The sequence below is a fragment of the Ammospiza nelsoni genome, chromosome 22, assembly GCF_027579445.1.
Source record: "Ammospiza nelsoni isolate bAmmNel1 chromosome 22, bAmmNel1.pri, whole genome shotgun sequence".
Taxonomy (NCBI): domain Eukaryota; kingdom Metazoa; phylum Chordata; class Aves; order Passeriformes; family Passerellidae; genus Ammospiza; species Ammospiza nelsoni.
Genome location: NC_080654.1, coordinates 1764771 through 1791007, shown reverse-complemented (window position 1 = coordinate 1791007; position 26237 = coordinate 1764771). Strand labels below are relative to the sequence as shown.

At 42.6% G+C, this 26237-nt stretch overlaps 1 protein-coding gene across 1 annotated transcript in view; it reads right to left on the bottom strand.

Annotated features, from left to right (window-relative positions):
* MIB2 (MIB E3 ubiquitin protein ligase 2) overlaps positions 1 to 24308 on the bottom strand; it is a 45605-nt gene extending 21297 nt beyond the window's left edge. Inside the window, exons 1-4 of the mRNA XM_059487430.1 lie at positions 24083 to 24308; positions 10782 to 11102; positions 8764 to 8935; positions 1227 to 1333 (exon numbers count right to left, since the gene is read on the bottom strand). Coding sequence (XP_059343413.1) covers positions 1227 to 1333; positions 8764 to 8935; positions 10782 to 11028 — 526 coding nt within the window. The 5' untranslated portion in view covers positions 11029 to 11102; positions 24083 to 24308. The remainder of the gene's footprint in view (positions 1 to 1226; positions 1334 to 8763; positions 8936 to 10781; positions 11103 to 24082) is intronic.
* Positions 24309 to 26237: the final 1929 nt, after the last annotated feature.

The following is a 26237-nucleotide window of genomic DNA, read 5'->3' as shown; positions in this document are numbered from 1 at the left end:
AGAATTCTTGCAATGTGTATCTTAACAGCTTATTTTTCACTCCCAGGGAGATATTTAAATGATTTATCCAGATTTATCCAGAACCAGTGCTGGAGCTATAGTTATCCAGTTAAATTCTGGGTTATCCCATTTAAACTCTGTTTAATTTCAGATTCAGTTATCCCACTTAAAGAAATTAAATTCTTAATTTCTTTTTTCCCAGCAGAGAGCAGCTGAGGGGTGGATTTAGGGTTCCTCTCTGTGCTCCTGCCCAGGTCAGCAGCACTGTCAGCAGCACCAGGCTCAGACATGTAAATGCTGCTGTGAAATCCAGAGGATGGATAAGCTGTATTGAGAATAAGCTGATTATTTCCTCTCAGACCCTGCAAGGATCCACATCCTCCCCTGAACCCAGAGCTGCAATAAATGGCAGAGTCAACTCTGGAAACCTTTGAACTTTTGACTTAATTCTTGAGGGGGGAAAAGGAGCTGTAAACACCACAGGGTGTGTGCAGGGCTCTGGGACAAAGGGGCAGGAAAGCTCCCTCAGCCCTGGAGCAATTGCTGTCACTGACCTGGGGACAGGAACTACACCCAAAAAACAGTTAAAAAAAATATTTTTGTCCCACTACATTCTCAGCCTGAAGGTTTCAATTCCTACAGAAAGCAGGACAGGAACTACATCCCAAAAGCAGCTTTAAAAAACCATTTTTGTCCCATTGCAGTCTCAGCCAGGTTTCAATTCCTACAGAAACAGGACAGGAACTACACCCCAAAATCAGCTAAAAAATCATATATAAATAAAGAGCTATATATTTTTAAAAATAGATAAATATATAAATAGGAATAAAATAGAAATATAAATTATAAATGCAGAAATATAAATATGAAATAATAAATATAAGTAGAAATATAAGTATATATATGAACAATAAATATAAAATATAAATATGGAAATGTGAAAATAAATAAAAATTTAAACTATAAAAAGAAAATATAAATATAAATATAAAATATAAATTGAAATTAAAACATAAAATATAAAAATAAAATGTAATATATGAAAAGAAAATATAAATTAAAATGGAAATATAAAATATAAAAGAAAATAAAAACGTTAAATATTAAATAAATTAAACTATAAGCTATAAAATAAAATATACTAAAAATAAAATATTTTAAATATATATTTTTTAAATATATATTAAAAAAATCAAATTCTACAGGCCATCCCAGAGGCAGCTTACCATCCTGGTTGCCCCACTCCCAGTCAGGCCCACGGACCACTTTAGCCCCCTGGAACGTCCCTTTCAGGGTGATGCGGGTCAGGTTCTGCCGAGGGCTCACGAGGACCCTGCAAAAACAGAACCAGAGGAACAGACGAATTTGTTGCTGTTACAGAATTGCCAAAGCTCTGCTCCAGCTGAGGACCCCCCTCACTTCTGGGTAATGGAATTTCTGGGGTGGCCCTGCAGGGAGGCAGGGATGGAGCTCAGCACCTCTGCAAGCAGAGACTCAGAGCAGCAGGGCTGTGGAATTCTGGAACATTCCAGGCTCCCCCAGCCCTGCCCTGCACCCCCAGCCCGGCACAGACCCCCCAGTGCAGGGAGAAGGAGAGAGGCACCTACGTGATGGTGAACAGGGGGTCTGATGTCCTGTTAAAGCAGCTCCCAATGCCCATGGTGTCACAGGGGCAGCTCCTCTGCTGTCCCCAGGCTGCCACAAAGGCACCAAAATCCACAGGGATTGTCTGGCTGCTCAGCCAGGGCACAATCAAAACAGCCACCAAAATCCACAGGGACTGTCTGGCTGCTCAGCCAGGGCAAAATCCCTTTTCAGGATAAAATCCACAAAGGCTTCTTATCAGCACGGGGACTGTCTGGCTGTTCACACAGGGTACAATCCACAATGCCTTCTTATCAGCCACTAAAATCCACAGAAACCTGCCTGGCTGCTCACCCAGGGCACAATCCAAAAATCCTTCTCATCAGCCAGCAAGGCACCAAAATCCACAGGGACTGTCTGGCTGCTCAGGTTCAGGGTACCATCCACAAAGCCACCAAAATCCACAAGAACTGCCTGGCTGCTCACCCAGGGCACAATCCAAAAATCCTTCTCATCAGCCACCAAGCCACCAAAATCCACAGGGACTGTCTGGCTGCTCAGCCAGGCCAAAATCCCTTTTCAGGATAAAATCCACAAAGCCTTCTCATCGGCCACCAAGCCACAAAAATCCACAGGGACTGTCTGACTGTTCAACCAGGGTACAATCCAAAATTCCTTCTCATCAGTCTCCAAGCCACCAAAATCCACAGGGTCCTGCCTGTCTGCTCAGCCAGGGCGCAATCCTTTTTCTAGGTACAATCCCTTTTCAAGGTACAATCCTTCTTCTAGGTACAATCCCTTTTCAAGGTACAATCCCCTTTCAGGCCACAACCCCTTTTCCAGGTGCCCCAATCCCTTTTCCAGGTGCCCCAATCCATGCCCTGGAGCCAGACAGGCTCTTGGCAAGCCCCAGCCCAGACAGGGCAGCCCAAGTTCAGCAGCTGCTGCACAGGGCAAGGGGAGGGAGGGAGGGGAAGCTTCCTGGGGCAGGGCTGACCTCAGAGCATTTCTTTTCCATCTAATACCTCCAGAGGGAAGGTGGAGACTCAGGAGGATAAAAAGCTTAGGCTTGAACTTAGTGTTTACTTATCCAGCAAATGCTTAAGTCTTTTACTTTTCTTAACCTGTGGTTTCCAACCCTGTGGGTTGCAAAAGAGGGAGGGACTATTAATGCCTTGCTGTTATAATGACTAATAATTAATATTCATTAATTAGCCAGGCTGGAGCTCAGCAGGAGGAAAATGAAGGAGATTTTATCTGCTTTAAGCACTATCAAGGCTGGATATTGTTATGAAAGAAGATAATGACAGTGGAGGGAAAGGCTCAGCTATAAAGAGCCACTGCTCAGCATTCATTTTATTGCACTGTCAGGCACTACAGACTGGCTCCAAAAACCAGCATGGATTTGGGTAGAGCCTCTGAAGCAGCCTGGATGTCTTCACTGCATTTTGTTCAATGTTTTTCTAATAATTTATCAAAGATGTCTGAGCCAAGCCCTGAGACAAAGTGATAAAAATATAATTCTCTCTTCCAAAGCCTCCTCTCACAAGGGATGGGATTCAATGCAAAGATTCTTAGTGATAGTAAAATAAAGCACCAAGCTGAGCTTAAGATGTTTAAATAGCAAAATATCCACCCCTCATTCTATTCTTAGCAGAAGTTCCCTTTTTGGATTATCATGTAACAGCAGTCACGCCCCAGCTCAACCCTCTCACATTAACCTGCCACCTCCTCTGAAACTTGTGGATGGAGACCAAAGAAAACAAAGCTGATCAATTTAGAAAGCTGAGTTTCCTTAAAAAAGGAAATTGTGAGAAACTCCATCTCCTGTCCTGCTGAAATTCTGGGGCCAGAAGTGCCCTCCTTCCCCAGCCTCACCAAAATTCTGACCCTGATTCTGATGCAAGCACCAAATCTCCTCAGCCAAAGATTCTTATCAAGGTTTTAATCTAATTCAATGTTTTGCTCCAAATACTGGATAACCACTAAAGTTACCCAGTGTGATGCAAAAATACCCCTGGGATAAATTTAATCACCGTGGTGCTGCCTTTAATAACAAATTTAATTATGACAGCACAAGTCTGCAGCCACTCCTGCCCTACAAATTCCAAGGATATTAAATCACTGCAGGGCCCAGAGAGCACTTGGGAGCATGAACTGTCCAGAATGAAGTTGTGGCTCTCCGGGAACCACTCCCTGGGGATGCTCTGCCTGCTCAAGCTTCTCTGAGGTGCTGATTTGGGTTTTGACATCCCTGAGCTGCATCTGGAACAGCAGCATCAGCCCTGCTTTAAAGAGAGGGATGGGAGATCCAAATCCACTGATCTGGAGAAATTCAAACAAAAACTACTTTAAATCTGCAGCAGCAAGGAGAGCTCCTTCACACCAAGCATGGCTGACGTGTTTAGTGGGATTTTTCTGCTGCAGAAAGTTCTTACCTGAAGAAATAAACACAATTAAAGGGACAAGAAGTAGAAGGGATGGGCACCCTGTAAAGTGGCAGCCCATAAACCTGTGATAATAAATAAATATCACATTAAACCCTTCACAAAGGCACAGCTCTAAACCAGATTTTCAACTCATGGGACACACAAACCCCACATCGCAGCCAGCACACACAAAGATTCACCTCCAGAAAAGCCAAATCATTAATTTCTTGCAGGAACTACAGACAAAAGCGACCTCAAAGCAAGAAATTCCAGGTTTTCTAATCCCCCCAGCAAAGCTTCTCCTGAAACTCTTCCAGCAGAGGATAAAGGAGGCACTTCTGACAGATGGCTGCTGGCTGCTCAGGCAGGAACCAGCCTGAGATCAGGATCACACAAACCTATTTCAGGAGCTGCCTTCACCCAGATTTTTCCTTTTCAATCCTCTCCGTCCTTGACAAGGCACTGCTCACGACAAAACCAGCTGTATCCTTAAAACACATTAATTAACAGTGGTCTTTTTGGTAACCCCAAAGTAATCTGGATCCCAAAACCTATTTCAGGAACTGCCTTTATTCAGATTTTTTCCTTTTCAATCCTCTCCATCCTTGACAAGGCACATTTATTGACAAAGCAGGCTGTAAGCTTAAAACACATTAATTAACAGTAGTGTTTTGGTAACCCCAAAGTAATCTGGATCCCAAAACCTATTTCAGGAACTGCCTTTATCCAGATTTTCCCCTTTTCAATCCTCTCCATCCTTGACAAGGCAAAGTTCATGACAAAACCAGCTGTACCCTTATATCATAAATGTGGATATTCTTATAACACATCTTTATCAGTAAAAACTGTGGTTTTTTTGTGACCCCCAAAGTAATTTGGATCACAGAAACCTATTTCAGGAACTGCCTTTACCCAGATTTTTTCCTTTTCAATCCTCTCCTTCCTTGACAGGACATATCTATTGACAAAACCAGCTGTATCCTTAAAACACATTAATTAACAGTGGTTTTTTTGGTAACCCCAAAGTAATCTGGATCCCAAAACCTATTTCAGGAGCTGCCTTTACCCAGATTTTTTCCTTTTCAATCCTCTCCTTCCATGACAGGACATATTTATTGACAAAACCAGCCTTATAACACATCTTTATCAATAAAAGCTGTGGTTTTTTGGTAACCCCCAAAGTAATTTGGATCAATTCCTGCTCTGAAAAGCCACAGCAGGGAAGGTTTCAGACCAAGGCTACAAAATGGGAACTAAAAAGGTTCCTGCAGACAGATTTTCGCTCAGAGATGTTCCCACAGAGCATTAAAAAGCAGAATATTGCACTGAGGAGATGCAGGAACACCACTGAGCACACAGAGTGAAAATGTCATTTTATCATCCTCCAACTTTCATTATCAGCTCAAAACCCAGCCAAAGCTGGGTCAGTTTCTCTTGCTTGAAGTTTTGATCATGTAATTCCAGCAAAGATAAAGATAAAATATCTCATTGAATATGTCTATATATCATATGTCAATACCTGTTATAGAAATGAAACAGAATAATCCAAATTACACAAGGGAAGCCCCAGTATGAAAATACACCTTGGTGCTCATGGTTGGGGTTTTTTAAGGAGGCACAGGCAATTTATCTGGCAAACTGTGGTGGTTTTTTCCATGAAATAAAATTTCTCTAAAGTAAAATACAAATCCATTAATAGATTAAAAAAAAAAAAATCCATATTAATAAGTTAATTTGATTCCAAACATTCCTCACCCAAATTTCTTAGCTCAAATGTTAAAAAACTATTATTAAACTATTTATTAACTATTTCTTTTAAACAAAGTTTAAAATAAATAGTTGAAAATACCACCTGCTGAGGAGGTTGCTGTGTAAATAATTTTCATTATTTATATTATTGCCCAGAAATCAAACACCCAGCAGTTGTCACTCAGCTGCTGGATCAGCTCAGCTCCCAGAGCCACAGATGGGAATTTGGATTATTGAAACTGCCCAGACCTAAATCAGAGCACACACTTGTTCCTGGATCTGATTTCCAACTCCACCAGCCAGAGCTGGTTTAAGAATTACAGCTGAAAATAACTGCAATTTCTGTTTTGACTACAGGATAAAGCACAATGGGAGAAAATATTTGTATTTCTTGTGCTTGATTACACAAAACATTTCCCTGTGTAGCTCGCTGGCTCCTCCAGCTCCATTGTTTGCCAGGAAAAAAATAAAAAAATAAAAAACAAGGCTTGTGAAAAACCACTGAGGTTGTGATTTATTGGTGAGAAAAGTCCAGAAAATAACCTGGGTAAATTATTCCACATCTGAAATTCAGCCCAGCCCTGAGCAGGTGATCCAAGCAAAATGTTGGTGTTGCACAGGAATAGAACAACATTAATATTTTCTAGGAGATTATCTCAGGTTTGATTACAGAAACCTATTTCAGGAACTGTCTTTATCCAGATTTTTCCTTTATCCAGATTTTTTTCCTTATTTTTTTTTTTTTTGCAGAACTCACCAGAATGTGCCGGAATTTTCCAACCCTAAGAGAAAACTGACGAGCTTTGCTTTGCTGCCCTGCTCTGCTCACAGACACTGATTTATCTCCCAATTATTCAGCAAATATTCAGGAAATGGATACAACAGCTCTGAAAAAAGCTCTTCAGTAAAACTCAGTTCCATCCTTTTAAGCCAAGGATGAGAGGCTCTCCCACAAGAGCCATAAAATCCAAACTAAACAAGAAATAAAAATAATATTTATTATATTTATTATATAAATATTATATATACAATATTTTATGTATAATATATATAATATATATTATATATATCATACATAATATCTAATATATCATATATAGTATATATAGTATATAATATATAGTATATAATGTATAAAATATATGACATTATATATAATGGAGTATATATTTGCTATATTTATTATATAAATATAAAAATGTTATATAATATAAAATATAATATATTATGTATAATGGATATAATTCTATTTATAATATCTAATCTATAACATATAGTATATATTGTATATAATATATAGTATAGCATATATAATGTATATTATATATAATATTATATATAATATAGTATATATTCGTTATATTTATTAGAGAAATATAATAAAAATATATAATATAATATAAATATTATATAAATATAATAAAAACTTTGGGTTTTCTCTTTTTGTCCTTAAGGAATGGCCAAAGGTTTTATTGTCTACTTTACTCAGAAGGAAAAAAAGAAAATACTCTGATTTTCTCTTCTTTTTTTCTCTTCTTTTTTTTCTTTTCCTTTTTTCCTTCTACTTAACATAGAAGGAAAAAAGTAAAATTCTCTGATTTTCTCTCTTTGTGCCTAAGGAACTCCCAAAGGTTTTATTGTCTACTTTATTTAGAAGTAAAAAAAGAAACTACTCTGATTTTCTTTCTTTGTCCCTAAGGAACTGCCAAAGGTTTTCTCCTCTACAAAAAAAATTAGAAGAAAAAACTCTAATTTTCTCTTTTTATTCTTAAGGAACTGCCACAGGTTTTATTGTCTACTTTACTTTTCTCTCTCTATATACATCTCTTTTTCTTTTCTATTTTTCTATTTTTGTTTTATTTATATTTTAATTTTTTAATTTTTCTTTCCTGTTATTTTCTCTCTCTTTTTATTCATCTCTTTTCTCTTATATTTTTATGCTATTTGTATTTTTATTTTTCTTATATTTTTATTTTATTTCTATTCTTATTTTATTTCTATTCTTATTTTTATATTTTAATTTTCTGTTATTTTCTCTCTCATTTATTGGTCTCTTTCTTTTCTCTTATATTTTTATGCTATTTATATTTTTATTTTATTTATATTTTTATTTTATTTCTATTTCTATTTTTCTTTTATTTCTATTTTATTTTATTTCTATTTTATTTTAATTCTATTTTATTTTATTTCTATTTTTCTTCTATTTCTATTTTTATTTCTATTTTATTTTATTTCTATTTTATTTTATTTCTATTTTATTTTATATCTATTTTTCTTTGATTTCCATTTTTCTTTCATTTCCATTTTTCTTTGATTTCCATTTTTCTTTCATTTCCATTTTTCTTTGATTTCCATTTTTCTTTCATTTCCATTTTTCTTTTATCTATTGTATTTATTTATTTTATTTTATTTCTATTTTTATTATTTCTATATTTTATATAATTTATATACGTTTTTACTCCTATAATATATAATAATTATATTACATATCATATATTACATATATATATTATATATATATTACATATATATATTACATATATATATATTACATATATATACTACATATCATATATTACATATATATATTACATATATATATTACATATATATATTACATATATATCACATATATATTACATATTATACTATATATTACATATTATATACTATACTATATATAATATGAAATATTATATTATATATGATATATGATATATGATATATGATATATGATATATTATATATTATATATTATATATTATATATTATATATTATTATATATTACATATTACGTATTACATATTATATTATATATAATATGTAATATGTAATATTATATTATATCTATATTACATATATACAATATAATTATATTACATATAACACATATAACAGCGTATTAAATTACATTATAACATTTATGTTATTAATATTAAACTCCTATTTCTTGTATTATTTTCTGGTTTTTATTCCCGTTAAGGAGGGGGGATGACTCACGGCTGGGAGTGCGCGGTCTCGTAGCGCTCGAAGGCGTGCGCCAGGTCGTGCTTGTTGCTCATGTAGCACTGCGTGCACAGGTCGTAGTCGAAGCACAGCTTGCACTTCCACCTCATGCCGCGGATGCCGTGCTTCTTGCAGCAGTCACAGATGATGTTGGGGTGGCGGACACCTGGCGGGGAAAGGGAATGGGAGATCGACAGGAATTCCACGGAAAATCCACAGGAATTCTGGGAAAATCCACAGGAATACCACGGAAAATCCACAGGAATTCCATGGAAAATCCACAGGAATACCACGGAAAATCCACAGGAATACCACGGAAAATCCACAGGAATTCCGGGGAAAATCCACAGGAATTCCGGGGAAAATCCACAGGAATTCCACGGAAAATCCACAGGAATTCCACGGAAAATCCACAGGAATTCCACGGAAAATCCACAGGAATTCCACGGAAAATCCACAGGAATTCCACGGAAAATCCACAGGAATTCCATGGAAAAGACACAGGAATACCACGGAAAATCCACAGGAATACCGGGGAAAAGACACAGGAATACCACGGAAAATCCACAGGAATACCACGGTAAATCCACAGGAATACCACGGAAAATCCACAGGAATACCACGGAAAATCCACAGGAATACCAGGGAAAATCCACAGGAATACCAGGGAAAATCCACAGGAATACCACGGAAAATCCACAGGAATTCCAGGGAAAATCCACAGGAATACCAGGGAAAATCCACAGGAATACCACGGAAAATCCACAGGAATTCCAGAGAAAATCCACAGGAATACCAGGGAAAATCAGGATTTCATAACCGCCCTTCCAGTACTGCAGAATGCCCAAGCCCTGTAGAAAAAGATCTTTGAGATCCACAGGAATTCCAGGGGAAATCACCCTTATGAAAACCACCCTTCTAGCATTGCAAATACGTCAAACCATTTCAGAAAAGGATCTTCAAGATCCACACAAATTCCAAGGGAAATCAGGACTTTAGAACCACCCTTCCAGCACTGCACAGTGCCAAACCCTTCCAGAAAATGACCTCTGAGATCCACAGGAATTCCAGGGAAAATCCAGTTTTCATAACCACATTTCTGGCACTGCAGGATGCCAAAGCCTGCCAGAAAAGGATCTTTGAGATCCACACAAATTCCAAGGGAAATCAGGATTTCAGAACCACCCTTCCAGCTCTGCAGAATGCCAAAGTTCTATAGAAAAAGACCTCTGAGATCCACAGGAATTCCAGGGAAAATCAGGATTTCATAACCACCCTTCCAGTGCTGCAGAATGCCCAAGCCCTGTAGAAAAAGATCTTTGAGATCCATAGGAATTCCAGGGAAAATCCAGTTTTCATAACCACTCTTCTAGCATTGCAAATACGTCAAACCCTTGCAGAAAAACATCTTTGAGATCCACAGGAATTCCAGGGAAAATCAGGATCTTAGAACCACCCTTCCAGAAGTGCAGAATGCCAAACCCTGCTCCAGCAGAGCCTTTTCAAAGAGGGAAATCAGGTGGTGCTAAATGCTGTCCCATCACACAGTATAGGGACAGGAGGTGACTGTGCCAGGGGCTGTGCCCCTGCCCATGCCCTGCTCCAGCAGAGCCTTTGCAAAGAGAGAAACATTACATTAAATTCTTTACAAATCACACAGACACATACAAGTAAGGCTCTAAATTATTACTGGGTTATTCTGCCACCAACAAATCCCAGCATCGCCAGGCAGGCAGCGAGCAGAGGCTGGCACAGGGGCAGGGGTGCTGTGGGCAGGAATGGCAGTGCCAGGGGCTGTGCCCTTGCCCTCTGTGCTCTTTGCACAGAGAGAAACATTAAATTAGACTCTTTACAGATCACACGGACATGCACAAATAAAGGCTCTAAATTACTGCTGGGCTATTTCGCACAGCCCTGGATGCGCGTGGCCGCGCAGGCAGCGAGCAGAGGCTGGCACAGGGACACTGTAGGCAGGAATGGCAGTGCCAGGGGCTGTGCCCTGCCGCGCTCACCTATCTGGGCGTTGTCATAGAGCAGCAGGTCGTAGGCGCCCTGGAAGCCCGTGCGGTAGTTGGTCCTGTTGCCCTGGTCCCACTGCACCACCACGGTCTTGTCGGGCGTGGTGGGGCTGCCCGTGCGGCCGATCTCCACCACGGTGCCCACGTTGCCCTCGCCGCTGTCCTGGCTGCCCCACTTCCAGTCCACTCCACGCACAACCCTCATCCCCACCTGCATGCTGGCATGGGGGTCCAGGTCCATGGATCTGCACAGCAAACCCTACGCGCGCTCCCGCTGCACTGGGGTCTCGGGCGGGGTCAGCATGGTCAGCACACCTGCGAACAAACCAGCAGAAATTCAGGGGGTGTGTTCCACACATCACATCTCATCTCCCCTCCCCCAGAATCTGCAGAAAAATCCTGACTTGCTGAGATAAATCTGCTTTATTCGCTGTGAAAAATGTGTATTTTATGACTGGCTTTTGGCAAATATACAAATGAGTATTATATGTGTTATGTCAGACAGTGATGCTGTATTGATTTTTTTAGTAGTGTGTTAAATATAGTTTTAGGTTATAACATAATGTTAAAATAGAAACTATGCTATGTGAGATACTTTTTTAAAGAAAGGACTCACAGGGAGATAGCAGCCACAGGACACCGAAATCTTTCAGAGAAAGAGAATTTATTGCTCCATTATCAGGAGAAACTTTTTCCTGCCTCACTCAGCCATGAAGATGCCCTCAGGATTCAGAGGAAGAAGATGACACTCACCAGACAGAATCCTGTATTTAAATGGAATTTATGCATCACTAATGAGGTGTATGAATATGCAACAGGCTGTTGCTTTTAAGGGTTAATCCTCTGTTAACTGTGTCCTTTTTTGGGCTTATTTTGCCCAGAAAAGGTACCTGGTCATCCATAACTCTTTATTTTTATTGTCTCATATTATCCTAATCCAAATTGTCCAAATTATTATTACTCTAACTACACTGCTATTTTTATAACCATTTTATTATTATTAAACTTCCAAAATTTTAAAAATAAGCGGTTGGAGTTTTTCACGTTCACAAATGGGATTCTCACAGCTTAAGCATTGACGGGAGTGACAGAAAATCTAACCAGGCTTCCAAGGCTCATCAGCACCTGCAATAAAATCCAAAAACTTCTTCCAGAGAGCTGTGCATTAGGGAAGAGAACTGGGCAAGGAGTCTACAAAATTCCAGTACCAGCCCTTGATTCCAAACTCAAGAATGAACACAACAGCAGCAGAAACAAGCAAGCACAGTAAATAAAATTGAAAGAAATGAGCAAGAAAACACCACCAGCAGGATTTTAGCAATAAAAGTGAATTTCAGTCCATTTTCAGGAAGTCTCCTCACATGCATCTCATCTTTTTACAGCACTGTCAAGTTTCACTTGCCCTTCAAGTCAGTTTTGGTTTTGATTTGAGGATACAGGAAGTTTTAAAATTTGAAAAAAGCATTTGCCTGTTTTCCCCAAGCAAAGGCAGTTTTACAAAAACATGGTCAATGTCAGATTAATTTCAGTCCTTTCCTGTTATTTATCCATGAGCCACAGCAGGAACAGGGCAGGGCTGCTGCTCCACCTGCAATAAACCCAGCAGATTTAGGGCTGCCTTTATTTGAGTGGTTCTCACTTATTCCAGTTGTTTCTTTCCCTTTCAGTAATATTTGAGTGGTTCTCACTCTGTTTTTTCATCTATTTCTTCACCTTGTTAAAGGATGTAGGTCTAAAGGAAGCACCAGTAAATTTAATATTCAGGAGCTTTGTGCAAAGTCTTCATTCCAGCATTCTGGCTTCCTAAAAAATTGATATAAACCAGCACATTTATTAATTTCACCTTGTAAATTCACGAATTTCAGCTTGTTAAAGGATGTAGGCCAAAAGGAAGGAAATTCATTAATATTCAGGAGAATATCAGTGAGATCAGCAAGACAGGGCCAGCCTTCCCAACTGTTGCCATGACAATGAGGTGAACACCACACAGATGCAGCACATCCTCAATTCTGAATTCAAGCAGATTCTTAAATCAAGCAGATTCTCAAATCCTTGTTTGATAAGGATAAGCATAAGACAGACAAAAGGAATGTGGCTTTCAATGTGCAGAGCCTGGAAAAATCTCCTGTAGCATCCTTGGGCACCCCTGGATCTTCCTCCTGAGCTATCCACAACACCCAGATTTTCTCAAAAATTGAAAGAAAGGATGCAAAGGGATGAAAAATGGGGATGGCACAAGCAGAGCTCCCCCAGTGCCAGGACAGAGAGTGTGGGGAGCTGCCCCAGCTGAGGGGATGTGCTCAGCCCCAGCAGCAGCTCTGGGCCCTGGATCTTCCTCTGAGCTATCCACAACACCCAGATTTTGTAAAAAATTTAAAATAAGGCTCAAGAGGATGCCAGGGGATGAAAAATGGGGATGGCACAAGCAGAGCTCCCCCAGTGCCAGGACAGAGAGTGTGGGGAGCTGCCCCAGCTGAGGGGATGTGCTCAGCCCCAGCAGCAGCTCAGCCTTGGGATGTGCTTTCAACGCTGCCACCCACCAATAAAAACATCTGAAACCACCAAACCCTAAAAATAAACCCATCCTCCAGCCAAACATCCCCTTTTGAAGGCGTGGAGGAGTGGTTTGATGCAAAACCATCAAAAAAAAAATAAAAATTGATGCACATTTGCAGCGTGAGCCTGATCTGTGCTCGGCCTCAGCCTCTCCCTGTCCTCAGTGCTGTGACACCCAAACACCTGGCACAGCAGGACAGCATCAAAGCAGCTGTCCTGGGGAACTGCACATCATCCTCCCTCCTCATCATCACTAAAGTCTCCCTGGGTCATCTTTCATTTGTTTTTTGTGGGGGTGGATGTAACACTGCTGAGCTGGAGGTGCACCGGTGTTCACTGTCTCTGTGAGAGCAGGAATTATCAAAGAATATTCTCTGTGAGAGCAGGAATCAACAAAGAATATTCTCTGTGAGAGCAGGAATTATCAAAGAATATTCTTTGTGCCCCACAAGGAGCAGGAATTATCAAAGAACATCCATTGTGGCAGGAATTATCAAAGAACATCCATTGTGGCAGGAATTATCAAAGAACATCCATTGTGGCAGGAATTATCAAAGAATATCCTTCATAAACCCACATTTCCCTGTGCACTTTCCCACAAATTTTGGATGCTGCTGAAATCCTTCAAAGGAGCTGTCAGTTTTACAAAAAGCATCAGCACCCTTGAGGATGCCTTCCTAACCTGAATATTCCATTTTCCACACATTTTCTCCCATCCCCTCCTCAGGGGAGATGCACAACAGGAGGGAAAAGCTGCTCCAAATCTCAGCATTATTGATTTCCTAAGTGGAAATGCTTCACTCACTGAAGCAAATACTCCTCCTTGATGCTGCCTGGGCTGTAATTATTCCAGGTGGAGCTGCCAGAAATAATTCAGAAAGGAAACATCAGTTTCCCATGGGAATTTCAGGTAAGCATGAAGGAATAATCCAGATTTCTGAATCCTCAAATAACATTGTGACCTTGCCTGCTGTGACACAGGAAAGAGCAGCACCTCAGCTTTAGGAAATCCCACTAAAAGTGAATTGGAAAAAAAGATAAATTGGTTGGATTTCAGCTTTCAGCCCGCAAAATTTAAGCTGCAATAATTGTGGCAACTTTCTGCCAATATTTCAATATTTCAGCCCAATTTCCACCTGCTGGGAGGCAAAGGTTGCTGCTGGTGTGGCCCCACAGCAAACAGAAGCCAGTGCTGGAAACAGCTGACAAAAATCAGCGCCTGGTGATCACATTATTTGAACAGCATGGTAAACAGAGGATATCTTTAAAAGAAAAAAAAAAAATTTAAAAAGAGCTTTTGTTTCTTCCCTTTAACCATATTTTGCAGTTTGAATTGTCTTGAGGTGAATCGCTCCACTTTTGAGATTTGCCCGTGCAGGAGATGCTTCCTCAGGTAATTTCAAATCCCACATTTCCCCAAAATTCCCAATTTCCCCAAGTGATCAGCCCCCAAATCAGCCAGAATTACACTGAATTTGAAAATAACACCACTGTCCATTTCTTACTCTTTTCATTCTGTTTGCCTCTTCCAGTGCCATTAAATAAATTCTTACCAAGTCATTAAAAGTGTAGATTAATCAGCTACCACCACTGGAAAGCTTCAAGACTTAATTTTGGATATCCTCACATCAAAAATATCAACACAATTTTGGTGTCCTGGCTGAATTAACCCAGTTCATATTGAATTAAAATCTGCTGGGTTTTAGCACTTCCTCCACTATTTCAGGACTTAATTTTGCATATTCTCACATCAAAAATATCAACATAATTTTGGTGTTCTGGCTGAATTAACCAGCTTATATTGAATTAAAAACTGCTGAGCTTTAACACTTTCTCCACTGTTTCAAGACTTAATTTTGGATATCCTCACATCAAAAATATCAACATAATTTTGGTGTCCTCCAGTTCATATTGAATTAAAATCTGCTGGGTTTTAGCACTTTCTCCACTATTTCAAGACTTAATTTTGCATATTCTCACATCAAAAATATCAACATAGTTTTGGTGTCCTGGCCGAATTAAGCCAGCTCATATTGAATTAAAATCTGCTGGGTTTTAGCACTTTTTCCCCTCCTCCTGTATTTCCCTACAGAAATAAGGCTCAGCAGGGTTTTCCCCCTTTCCTGACACAAATTTCACAGCTCAATGCACCATCAATTATTGTTCCCCTACCTGCAAGGCAGAAATAAACTCTTTTGTGTTCTTTAATAACACAACCAGGATCAAATACCTCTGCTCAAGGCTTATAGCTGCTAAGTTTATCACCAAGGTAATTGGTAATATTCATTATTCATGCCAAAAACCTGAAAGGTAATTAGTAATATTCATTATTCACGCCAAAACCCTGAAATTCACACAAAAATAGTTGATATTAGAGGAAAACAGAGCAGAAAAGCAGCAAAATATTTTTGATTTTGACACCCTGCAGCAGAGAAGCTGGGGCTGCCCCATCCCTGGAAATGTCCAAGGCCAGGTTTGGAGCAGGAAAATAGGATGGGATTTAATGTCCCTTCCAGCCTGGAATTCCAGGAGATTCCTCTGCAAAGCCTCAATGACATTTTTCTTCCTTTCTCCTCATGCAATCAGGAATTTTATTTGGTCTAAAATAGTGCAAAATGGCATCACTGGCACATGGGGGGAAGGCAGAAAGGAGCAGATGCTGCTTTTGTAGTTTAAATACCAACAGCAGATAAATGAATCCATTTTAATGATAAAATCAGTCTGAGATTAAATAAAAAAAAAAATCAAATATGGGGCAGCTGCCACTGGTGAAACAAATCAATCAAATAAAAAATAAAACCCTGAGTGAGGTGAAACAATTTCCAAACCTCACGTGCTCCCAGAGTATATTTAACTGTATTACATAAACAGAATAAAGCAGGTGATTAATAAGGCTCTGCTCAGGGATTTAATATCTTGTCATTCCAGCTCTGAGCAGGCACAGGCACATCCTGAAACACAAGGGAGGAAAAGCTAAAAATAACCAGCCAGGCTCAGTCCCCAGCAAGGATTTATCTCTGCAATCAACACTTGGCCTTTGCAAATGCCAGCCCATTGATCTGGTTTGCCCAAAGTGAATTTTCCATTTCATTTTTACGCTGCCACTGAGTTGCTTCTTTGCCTTTCAGTAATATTTGAGTGGTTCTCACTCTGTTTTTCCATCTATTTCCACAAATTGTTAAAGGGTTGTAGGTCTAAAGGAAGCACCAGTAAATTTAATATTCGAGAGCTTTGCTGGAATGAAGAGTTTGCACATTCTGGTTTCCTAAAAATGCCTTGTAAATTTACAAATTTCACCTTGTTAAAGGATTGTAGGTCTAAAGGAAGCACCAACAAATTTATTAATATTCAGGAGCTTTGTGCAAACTCTTCATGGTTTCCTAAAAAATGGATATAAACCAGTAAATTAATTAATTTCACCTTGCAAATGTATCAATTTCACCTTGTTAAAGGATGTAGGTCTAAAGGAAGCACCAATAAATGTATTAATACTTAGGAGCTTTGTGCAAACTCCTCATTCCAGCATTCTGGTTTCCAAAAAAATGGATATAAACCTGTAAATTTAATAATTTCACCTTGTTAAAGGATGTAGGTCTAAAAGAAGGAACAGAAAATTTAATATTTAGGAGCTTTGTGCAAACTCTTCATTCCAGCATTCTGGTTTCCCAAGAAATGGACATAAACCGGTAAATTCATTAATTTCACCTTGTAAATTTATTAATTTCACCTCATTAAATTTATTAATTTCACCTCGTTAAAGGATGTAGATCTAAAGGAAGCACCAATAAATGTATTAATATTCAGGAGCTTTGTGCAAACCCTTCATTCCAGCATTCTGGTTTCCTATAAAATGGACATCAACCTGAGAATAAATGATCTAAATAAATGATTTTTCTTCCTAAAGGTGGAAGAAGTGACAGATAAGTTGCACACCCTGAATTTTGGGTTCACTGTGTGTGAGAACGGCAGAACCCAAAAGCTGCAGTGGACACAGAAACTGCACTGAGCTGGCCTTGAACCTTCAATTTAACTCAGATTTCACCTCCCTTTGATGACCACAGGCACAGAAATCTGAACCTGCTCCAAAAATGTAACGCTGATCTGCACCAAACCCCGACTGGCTTTGTCACTGAGAGCTGGGCACCAAAAAGGGCTTTTTGTCAGCAGTGAGTGGAGAATTAATTAAACAGAAAGTGACAGGGATCAGCCAGCAGCAAAGACACACAGAGTGTTTTTCATGAATCAGCTCCCTGCTAACTGCGGGACTGAAGCACGGAATGAACCTGGATTGCACAATGGTCAATATTTGCTTTAAAACACTGAAATGCAAACAGCACCTTTAGGAAACACCAGCACAAACCACAAATAAAATTTAAAAAAAAAAAAAAAAAAAAAAAAAAAAAAAAAAAAAAACAGCAAAAGCTGTGGCCCAGCACAGGGCACTGGGCCTGGCTGGGATTCCTTCATTTCCTTCCCTGCTCTGGGTTTGTCACCAAAGCAGGGCTGACAGGGGGGTTAAACTGGGGCTGAACAATCCAAAACTTCCCAGGTTTTCCCACTGAGGCTGAGGGTGCACAGGAATTTGGAAAGGAGCACCCTGAGATGCTCAGCAGTAAAAATTGGGGAAAGAAATGGAAAAGGGGAATGTTTGGAGTCTCTTTGCCTTCCCAAGCAACCTTTACACCTCAGGAATTCCTTAATTTCACCTTTCCAGTCCTGTTGTCTGTCTGGGTTAACCCACCTCACACAGAAAGGTCAGGGATGCTCAAAATTCACATTTCTACACCAACATCAACCAAACCCCACAAAAGCACAAGTTCAGGCTCCAAATTGCTGAGGTCAGTGCTGGTGTGGCCAGTGGAGAATTAAAAGTGATTACAGGTGAAAGTTCACAGAAGGAGCACCCTGAGGTGCTCAGCAATAAAAAAATGGGAGAAGAAATAGAAAAGGGCAATGTTTAGAATCTCTTTGCCTCTCCAAGTAATCCTCACACCTGAGGAATTCCTTAGTTTCACCTTTCCAGTCCTGTTCCCTGCCTGCCAGAAACAGAAAGGTCAGGGATGCTCAAAATTGGCATTTCTACATCAACATCAACCAAACCCCACAAAAGCACAAGTTCAGGCTTCAAATTGCTGAGGTCAGTGCTGGTGTGGCCAGTGGAGAATTAAAAGTGATTACAGGTGAAAGTTCACAGAGAAAGCACCTCGAGGTGCTCAGCAATAAAAAAATGGGAGAAGAAATAGAAAAGGGCAATGTTTAGAATCTCTTTGCCTCTCCAAGCAATCCTTACACCTGAGGAATTCCTTAATTTCACCTTTTCAGTCCTGTTCTCTGTCAGGGTTAACCCACCCCACACAGAAAGGTCAGGGATGCTCAAAATTCACATTTCCACATCAATATCAACCAAACCCCAACAAAAGCACAAGTTCTCTCTACCAGGGAGGGAAAATTTCAGGCTCCAAATTGCTGAGATCAGTGCTGGTGTGGCCAGTGGAGAATCAAAATTGATTCCAAGTGAGAGTTCACACTGGGCATCTCGTGGATCTCTCTTATTCCATCCCATGGGATAATTGCTCATTGCTCATGATGAAAATTTCCTTCTGGCTTTTGATGAACTGTGTTCTTTCCAGGAGGGAGGAAAAACAGCTCCAGCCATTTGCTTTAATTGGAGCTGACAGTTTGCAGATTTGAGCCTGGAGACTTGAAAAAACTCAGCAGCTGATGAGAATCCACTTTTTCCTCAATAGCAGATCTCTTGAGTTAAATTTATATTGCTTCACAATAAAAACAAATACTCCCTGCCCACACACACAAGCACTAGGTAATGTTGTTTAAGTAAAAAAACCCCAATTATTTGCTAAGTTTGAATGAAGATCTTTGCATAGAAAAAAATGGGAGAATGGTATTTAAACTTTTCCATGGAAGATCTCTGTGGAAAAGAAACAAAAACTCAATATTATTGCACTGAGTGATTCTTCTGCATTGAATCCACTTTTTCCTCAATAGCAGATCTCTTGAGTTAAACTTATATTGCTTCACAATAAAAACAAATACTCCCTGCCCACACACACAAGCACTAGGTAATGTTGTTTAAGTAAAAAAAACCTCAATTATTTGCTAAGTTTGAATGAAGATCTTTGCATAGAAAAAAATGGGAGAATGGTATTTAAACTTTTCCATGGAAGATCTCCGTGGGAAAGAAACAAAACCTCAATAATTATTGGATTGAGTGATTTTTCTGCATTTCCTACCAGGAATCACCATCACTTTTCTGGCCCTTGGCACTAAGAGGTCAAAAATCAACCACCTGCATCCCTTTTTCCTGTGCCCAGAGCAGTGACAAAGCCACAATATTAAAAAACCCAGTTTAATAAAGTCAAATACAACCACCCAGGGCAGCTGGAAAATCTCAAACAAGCTCAGAGATCCATCAGGAAGGGTTTCAGTGCACTTTATCATGCCTTGTGGGGAAGGATGGACTAGGTGGCCTCAGCAAAATCCCTTCCAGAACTATTTTCAATCATCTAGAAATAGAGGATCAGACAGAAACATATTCCAACAGTGAGAAATCTGTCTTGGCAGAGGATTTCAGCTGTGCTCTTCCTTGACATTGCTCTAATATATTTCTCAGAGGCAAGGAGACCATCTGGCCCAGAGCTGATGGTGTGGAGCCCTGGTAAAGCTCAGCTCTGCATCTCCCTCACACCAGCCATCAACTCCTATTTACCACTAAAATCTCAGTTCAAGCATTTAAAAGTTCGTGAGTTTAATGACATGATTGTCTTTTCTGTCCATAAAGTCAGCCAGTGTCCCCCAAGAGTCGTTCAAAAATCAAAATCCTGATTCACTGCAGGAGTGAAAAAATGAAGAGGAATTAACTCTGATGTCCTGAGGGTTGAACAGTGGGGCTGAGGAAACAGAGCTGTGGCTCACAGGTGTTTAAACTCTGGGACCCTCAGCACTGGTGGCACAAAGGGATTATTAGGAACACAATTTTTCCTCCTCCCCCTCCAATTTTTCCAAAGGAAAAGCAGCTCCTTCAGCCTGGCAGGAGGCAGCTGGAGCATAAAACCCGCTGGATCCCTGATGAGCCTTGATAGCTCATCCTGCCAACCTGAGATTCTCCTTGAGGCTCCCAGAAGGGTCAGCACTGCCCTCCTGCCTGCTGTCAGCCTGCAACCTGCCCTTTGTGTGCTCTGAAAGCAGATCAGGAGCTTCAAATCTAATCTCTGCTGACATGCCTCTGGCCAGGCAGGCACAGGGAGCAGCACAGAGTGAGGAGGAGCTCTTGGTTTCTTACTCAGGAAGGTTTGAGGGGCAGCAGGTCCATCAGTTCACCCCCCAGGTCTGTGCATTTCACAAATCCAAATGTTTTCTTTGTGCTCTGGGGATTTTGGAGAATCCAAGAGCACCCTGCAGATGGGAAATGGAAACTGAGGTACACGTGGGGTTGGTGGCAGAGCCAGGAACAAAGCTCATCCCAACCCCAAGTTCTGCTCTCCACAGCCTGGTCACGGGAAAAGAAGGAAATTTCAACCCTTAATTCCCTTGGGATTCCATCAGGGAACGTGGCTCAAGGTCCAGGATCAATCAGCTGAAGGAAGGAAGTTTCAAACCCCTAAATTCCCTTGGGATTCCATCAGGGAACGTGGCTCAAGGTCCAGGATCAATCAGCTGAATATCCTGCCAGCACATCAATGGAACTTCACTGATTCCATGTTCCTAACTAAATTCTGGAAGATTTTTTTTCTGTGTTTTTGGAAAATTTCAAACACTGGTACAGAGGGAAAAGAAATATTTAAGTTCTGCAAGTCTCCCAAGAAACAACAGACTGCACTTTGTTTAAGGAGAATTGTGGGAGAGAATTCTCTCTCTCTCCCATCAGAGCTTCCAGGGAGAGCAATGGAAAGGTGAGAGAACGCTGCATTACAATTCTGGCCCCTCCAAAAACGCCCTTGACAAGCCATGAGTTATAATCCCTGACAAACAGCCAGAACTCAAACAGGACTCTCCATTCTCTCCCTGGAAAACAGGAACTGAAGGGAAAGGGCAGGAGCAGGGCTGACAGCCCAGCCCTGAATCCTGCCTGAGCCCAGGAGCACTTCTGGAGCAAGGCAAACAGATTTGATGGGAACAGGCAGGGACAACACGACCTCAAAGCCCTGAACTCCACAGAAACCACCAGGAGCAGCCTCTGTGAGCAGCAAAACCAAACCAGGCAGGAGATGAGCTCCTTTCTGAGGCAGCAGCCACAGCTCTGAGCATCCTGCGCCCCTGGAGCCACCCACTTCCACATCAAGGCAGCTGAAAAAGCCATGGACATCCCTCTTCCCCAGAAAAAGGGAAGGAGACAACTGCAACCACCACACTCACAGCACTCCCACGGGTTTTTTCTGCAGTTTCCCAGACGTTTGACAAAGTTTCAGTGGAAAAGGCATCCCAGTTCTTCCAAACAATCCCAGCAGTGCCCATTGCAGAGCAAAGCAGGAGAATAACAGATTCTTCATGCACGAATCTGGCACAAGATTTTTGCAGCCACGGAGCTCCAAACATGCACTCAAAATAAATGTCAAAACATATGATGCTGTACAGCAAAATCAGAATAAGCAGAGAATTGTGCTGAGCCAAGTATCACACAGACATGAAGCTCCTTCTGATGGCAGTGACTCACAGAGCTGTGCAAAGAGGAAGGCATGGGGAACACAATCACCTTTGTGAAGCCTAAAAAGGAAATATCTCTTCAATAAAACAGAGCCCATGGCGATGCTGTTAAATGACATTCTGTTAACAATGCTGCAGGCACCCTAAAGAACCCCTGCCCTTCCAGCACAGAATTAAATCAGTTTGAAAAACAGGCACAAGGTACTGAGGATACTCTCTCACTCTACCAGTGGCAGAGCTGAGACTACACAGAGATACCCAACTACTGCCCTGTAAGTCAAAAAAGAACTTTTTAAAGGAACCAAAAAACATCACCTGCTCCAGACACAAACCTAGACACTACAACTCAGAGCAGAAAGCAAAGCTCAAAATAGGGTAAGAACCTCTCCAGCTCTGCCAAGGCTGTGGAAGCTTCCCCTTTCACATCTCCATTATCTACCTGTCACACAGCATCATTCCCACCATAAAAATGGGGGATGTGGGTTATTTACAGCAGCTGCATCCCATGACAATTCACTCCTCCAGATCCTGAAACCATGAATGAAAAACTCAACAGGTAATCAAGCACAGAGGAAGGTCCTAGAAGGATGAACAACTGCATCATTCTCCACAGCAAGCAGTTTCAGGAAAGCAGGGAGTTGCTAAACAGAGGAGAAATAAAAATGGGATCTCATTTGAGCCAAATACACTCCTCCTATAGCAACAGAGAAGTGCAGAGGATGTCATGAGGCTCTTAGCCAAAAAGAGAGGAGGTTCAGCAGTAAAGCCAAGCTCAAGTGACCTCCATGAAGGTGAGCCAGGGCTCGCTTGCTTCCCAGCGAGGTAGGAATCAGAATTTGTGACATTCAGAAAGTAATTCTGCAGCTGAGCATGGGCAGTGAAATGAGAGCAAACACCTCCAGTGTCTTTAGTGCAGCCGCACCAACTTCTCCGGGTTTGTTCTGGGTTTAGCGTGGCCTCCATTCACAGACTGGAAATACAGAAACACGGGAGAGAAAAAGCCACACGTGCCTCAGCTCCGAGCTTCCTTCCCCACACGCTCCAGGGAAAACGAAATTCCCCGCAGGAATGAGCGCTCCGGGCTCACTGAGCCCGGCCTTACCTGAGAGAGCGGCCGGGAACAGGACGGAGCTCAAACCCGCCGGGGAAACACCGACAGGGCTGGAGCACAGCGGGGCCGGGGCGGGCCCAGGCCCGGCTCCAGGGGCTGGAACCACCTGGGCCAAAACGGCCCCAATCCCGGCTGAAGGTGCCGGAACCACCCGGGCTACAGCGGCTAAAATCCCGGCTAAAGGTACTGGAACTAGCCCGGCTAAAGGTGTCGGAACCACCCGCGATAAACTGGCCTCAATCCCGGCTAAAGATGTCAGGACCAGCCGGGCTAAAGCAGCCAGAACCAGCCGGGCTACAGCGGCCCCAATCCTGGCTAAAGGTGCCAGAACCAGCCGGGCTACAGCGGCCCCAATCCTGGCTAAAGGTGCCAGAACCACCCGGGCTAAACAGCCTCAATCCCGGCTAAAGGTGACGGAACCAGCCCGGCTAAAACTGCCAGAACCACCCGGGCTACAGCGGCCTCAATCCCGGCTAAAGGTCCTGGAACCAGCCCGGCTAAAGGGGCCAGAACTACCCCGGCTAAAGCAGGGTTTAATCCCGGTTGACGGGGCCAGAACCATCCTGGTAAATGGACCTTAATCCCGGCTACAACTGCCAGAACTACCCGGGTTTAAAGGGGCCAGAACCATGTCGGTAAAGGCACCTTAATCCCGGCTACAGCTGCCAGAACCACCCGGGTTTAAAGGGGCCAGAACCACCCCGGTAAAGGGGGCCTCAATCCCGGCTACAGCTGCCAGAACCACCCAGGTTAAAGCTCCCAGAACCACCCCGGTAAAAGGGGCTCAATCCCGGCTACAGCTGCCAGAACCACCCGGGTTTAAAGGGGCCAGAACCACGCCGGCTAAAGCGGCCCCGGTCCCGTTGAAAGGGACCTGAACCACCCCGGTAAAGGAGCCAGAACCACCCCGGTCCCTTCCAGCTGCCCCATCCCGAGGGGAACACCCCGGGGAAAGCCAGGCACGTACCTCAGCGCCAAGGCAGAGCCGAGGATCCCCAGAGTCACAAGCCCAGCGCTGCGCTCGCCGCCGTCCCTCCTCCATGCCCACAGCGGCGCCCGGGCGGGCGGAGAACGCGGGTGAACCCGGGCACCGGGGCTGGGATCCGCCCTTATCCCGGCACCTCCCGGTGTGGCTGTAGCAAACCCCCGCTGCCCTGAGCCGGGCCGTGTCCCCGGAGCCGGGCCGTGTCCCCGGAGCCGGGCCGTGTCCCCGCGGCCGCCGCGTCCCCGCGGTGCTGCTGCCGCAGCCGCAGCTCGGCCCCGGGGCCGCCCCGCCTGCGCTCCCGCGGGCAGCCGGGAGCCGTAGTTCCGCTCCGGGCGCTCCGACTACAACTCCCGGGAGCCCGCGGGGAGCCCAAGGGGTGCCCACGGGGAGCCCCAGGCCCGGCTCGGCTCGGGGGTGAGGGGAAGGTTCGGGGCAGTGCCCGGTTTGCCCGGGCAGGAAGGGATGAGGGAGGGATGCCCGTGGGTTAACGGGGTGTTTAGGATCATTCAGTCCAACAAGTGCTCGGTTTAGGGGCATTGAATGTTAAAAGAGTGGGTTTAGGTTGGATATTAGGGGGGATTCTGCACTGTGAAGGGAGTGAGGCACCCGTCCCTGGAAGTGTTCAATGCCAGGGCTTGGAGCAAGCTGGGATCGTGGAAGGTGTCCCTGGCAGGGGCTGGAATGAGGTGATCTCCAAGGTCCCTGTCCAACCCAAACCGTTCTGTGATTCCATGAAGGGAATTCATGCCTTTTTGAACTCCTCCTGTCCCAGCCTTGTGCCTGGAATGAGATCGTGGGTGGCTGAAGTGCCACCAGAGGTGAATTTAAACACCTGGATCGTGGAATGGATGGGTTGGAGGCGACCTTAAAGATCCCCCAGCTCCAACCCCCTTTTGGACAGGGACACCTTCCACAGGGCCGGGTTGCTCCATCCAGCCTGGCCTTGAACCTTAAATCACAGGACTACTACTTTTGTAATTACCTTCAGAAGCAATTTAGGCGTTTGTGTCACGTCTGTGATGCCAACAGTGATGACAGCGTTCATGTGACTCTCTCCTGTCAGGTGCAGGACACACAAACTCCGCTGACTTTGCCCTTGCTGAGCTCAGAGACACCTGAGTGAGGTAAAACCTTGCCAGTATTAATACCCTGCACTCTCCTGTCAGGTAAAGACACGCAAACTCCACTGATTTTGCTTAAAAACTCTGGTTAAATGAGGTAAAACCTTGCCAGCTTTAGTATCCTGCACTCTCCTGTCAGGTGCAGGACACACAAACTCCACTGATTTTGCTTAAAAACTCTGGTTAAATGAGGTAAAACCTTGCCAGCTTTAGTATCCTGCACTCTCCTGTCAGGTGCAGGACACACAAACTCCACTGATTTTGCCCTTCTGAGCTCAGAGACACCTTGAAAACCCCGGTTAAATGAGGTAAAACCTTGCCAGCACTAATACCCTACCAGCATTAATATCCTGCACTCTCCTGTCAGGTGAAGACACACAAACTCCACTGACTTTGCCCCTGATGAGCTCAGAGACACCTTGAAAACCCTGATTAAATGAGGTAAAACCTTGCCAGCTTTAGTATCCTGCACTCTCCTGTCAGATGAAGACACAAAAATTCCACTGCCTTTGCCTAAAACCCTGGTTAAATGAGGTAAAACCTTGCCAGCTTCAGTATCCTGCACTCTCCTGTCAGGTGAAGACACAAAAATTCCACTGCCTTTGCCTAAAACTCTGGTTAAATGAGGTAAAACCTTGCCAGCATCAATACCCTACCAGCATTAATATCCTGCACTCTCCTGTCAGGTGAAGACACAAAAATTCCACTGATTTTCTCCCATATGAGCTCAGAAACACCTTGAAAACCCTGATTAAAATGGGGTGAAACCTTGCCAGCACCAACACCCAGCAGGAACGTGGCACCAAGGAGTGTGGTCAGTGGTGGTCCCTCCCTCAGGCAGGTTTGTGTTAACCTAAATTAAAAAATGAATTAGAGGCAGGTGAGTGCAGGCAGCCCCAATTGGGAAGATCCATTCTTAGAGTTTTGGGCTTACTCAATACATACTGAGGTCATTCAGGATTTATTTTTGAGTTTTGGGAGCACTCAACAAATACTGAGGTCATTCAGGACTTAAA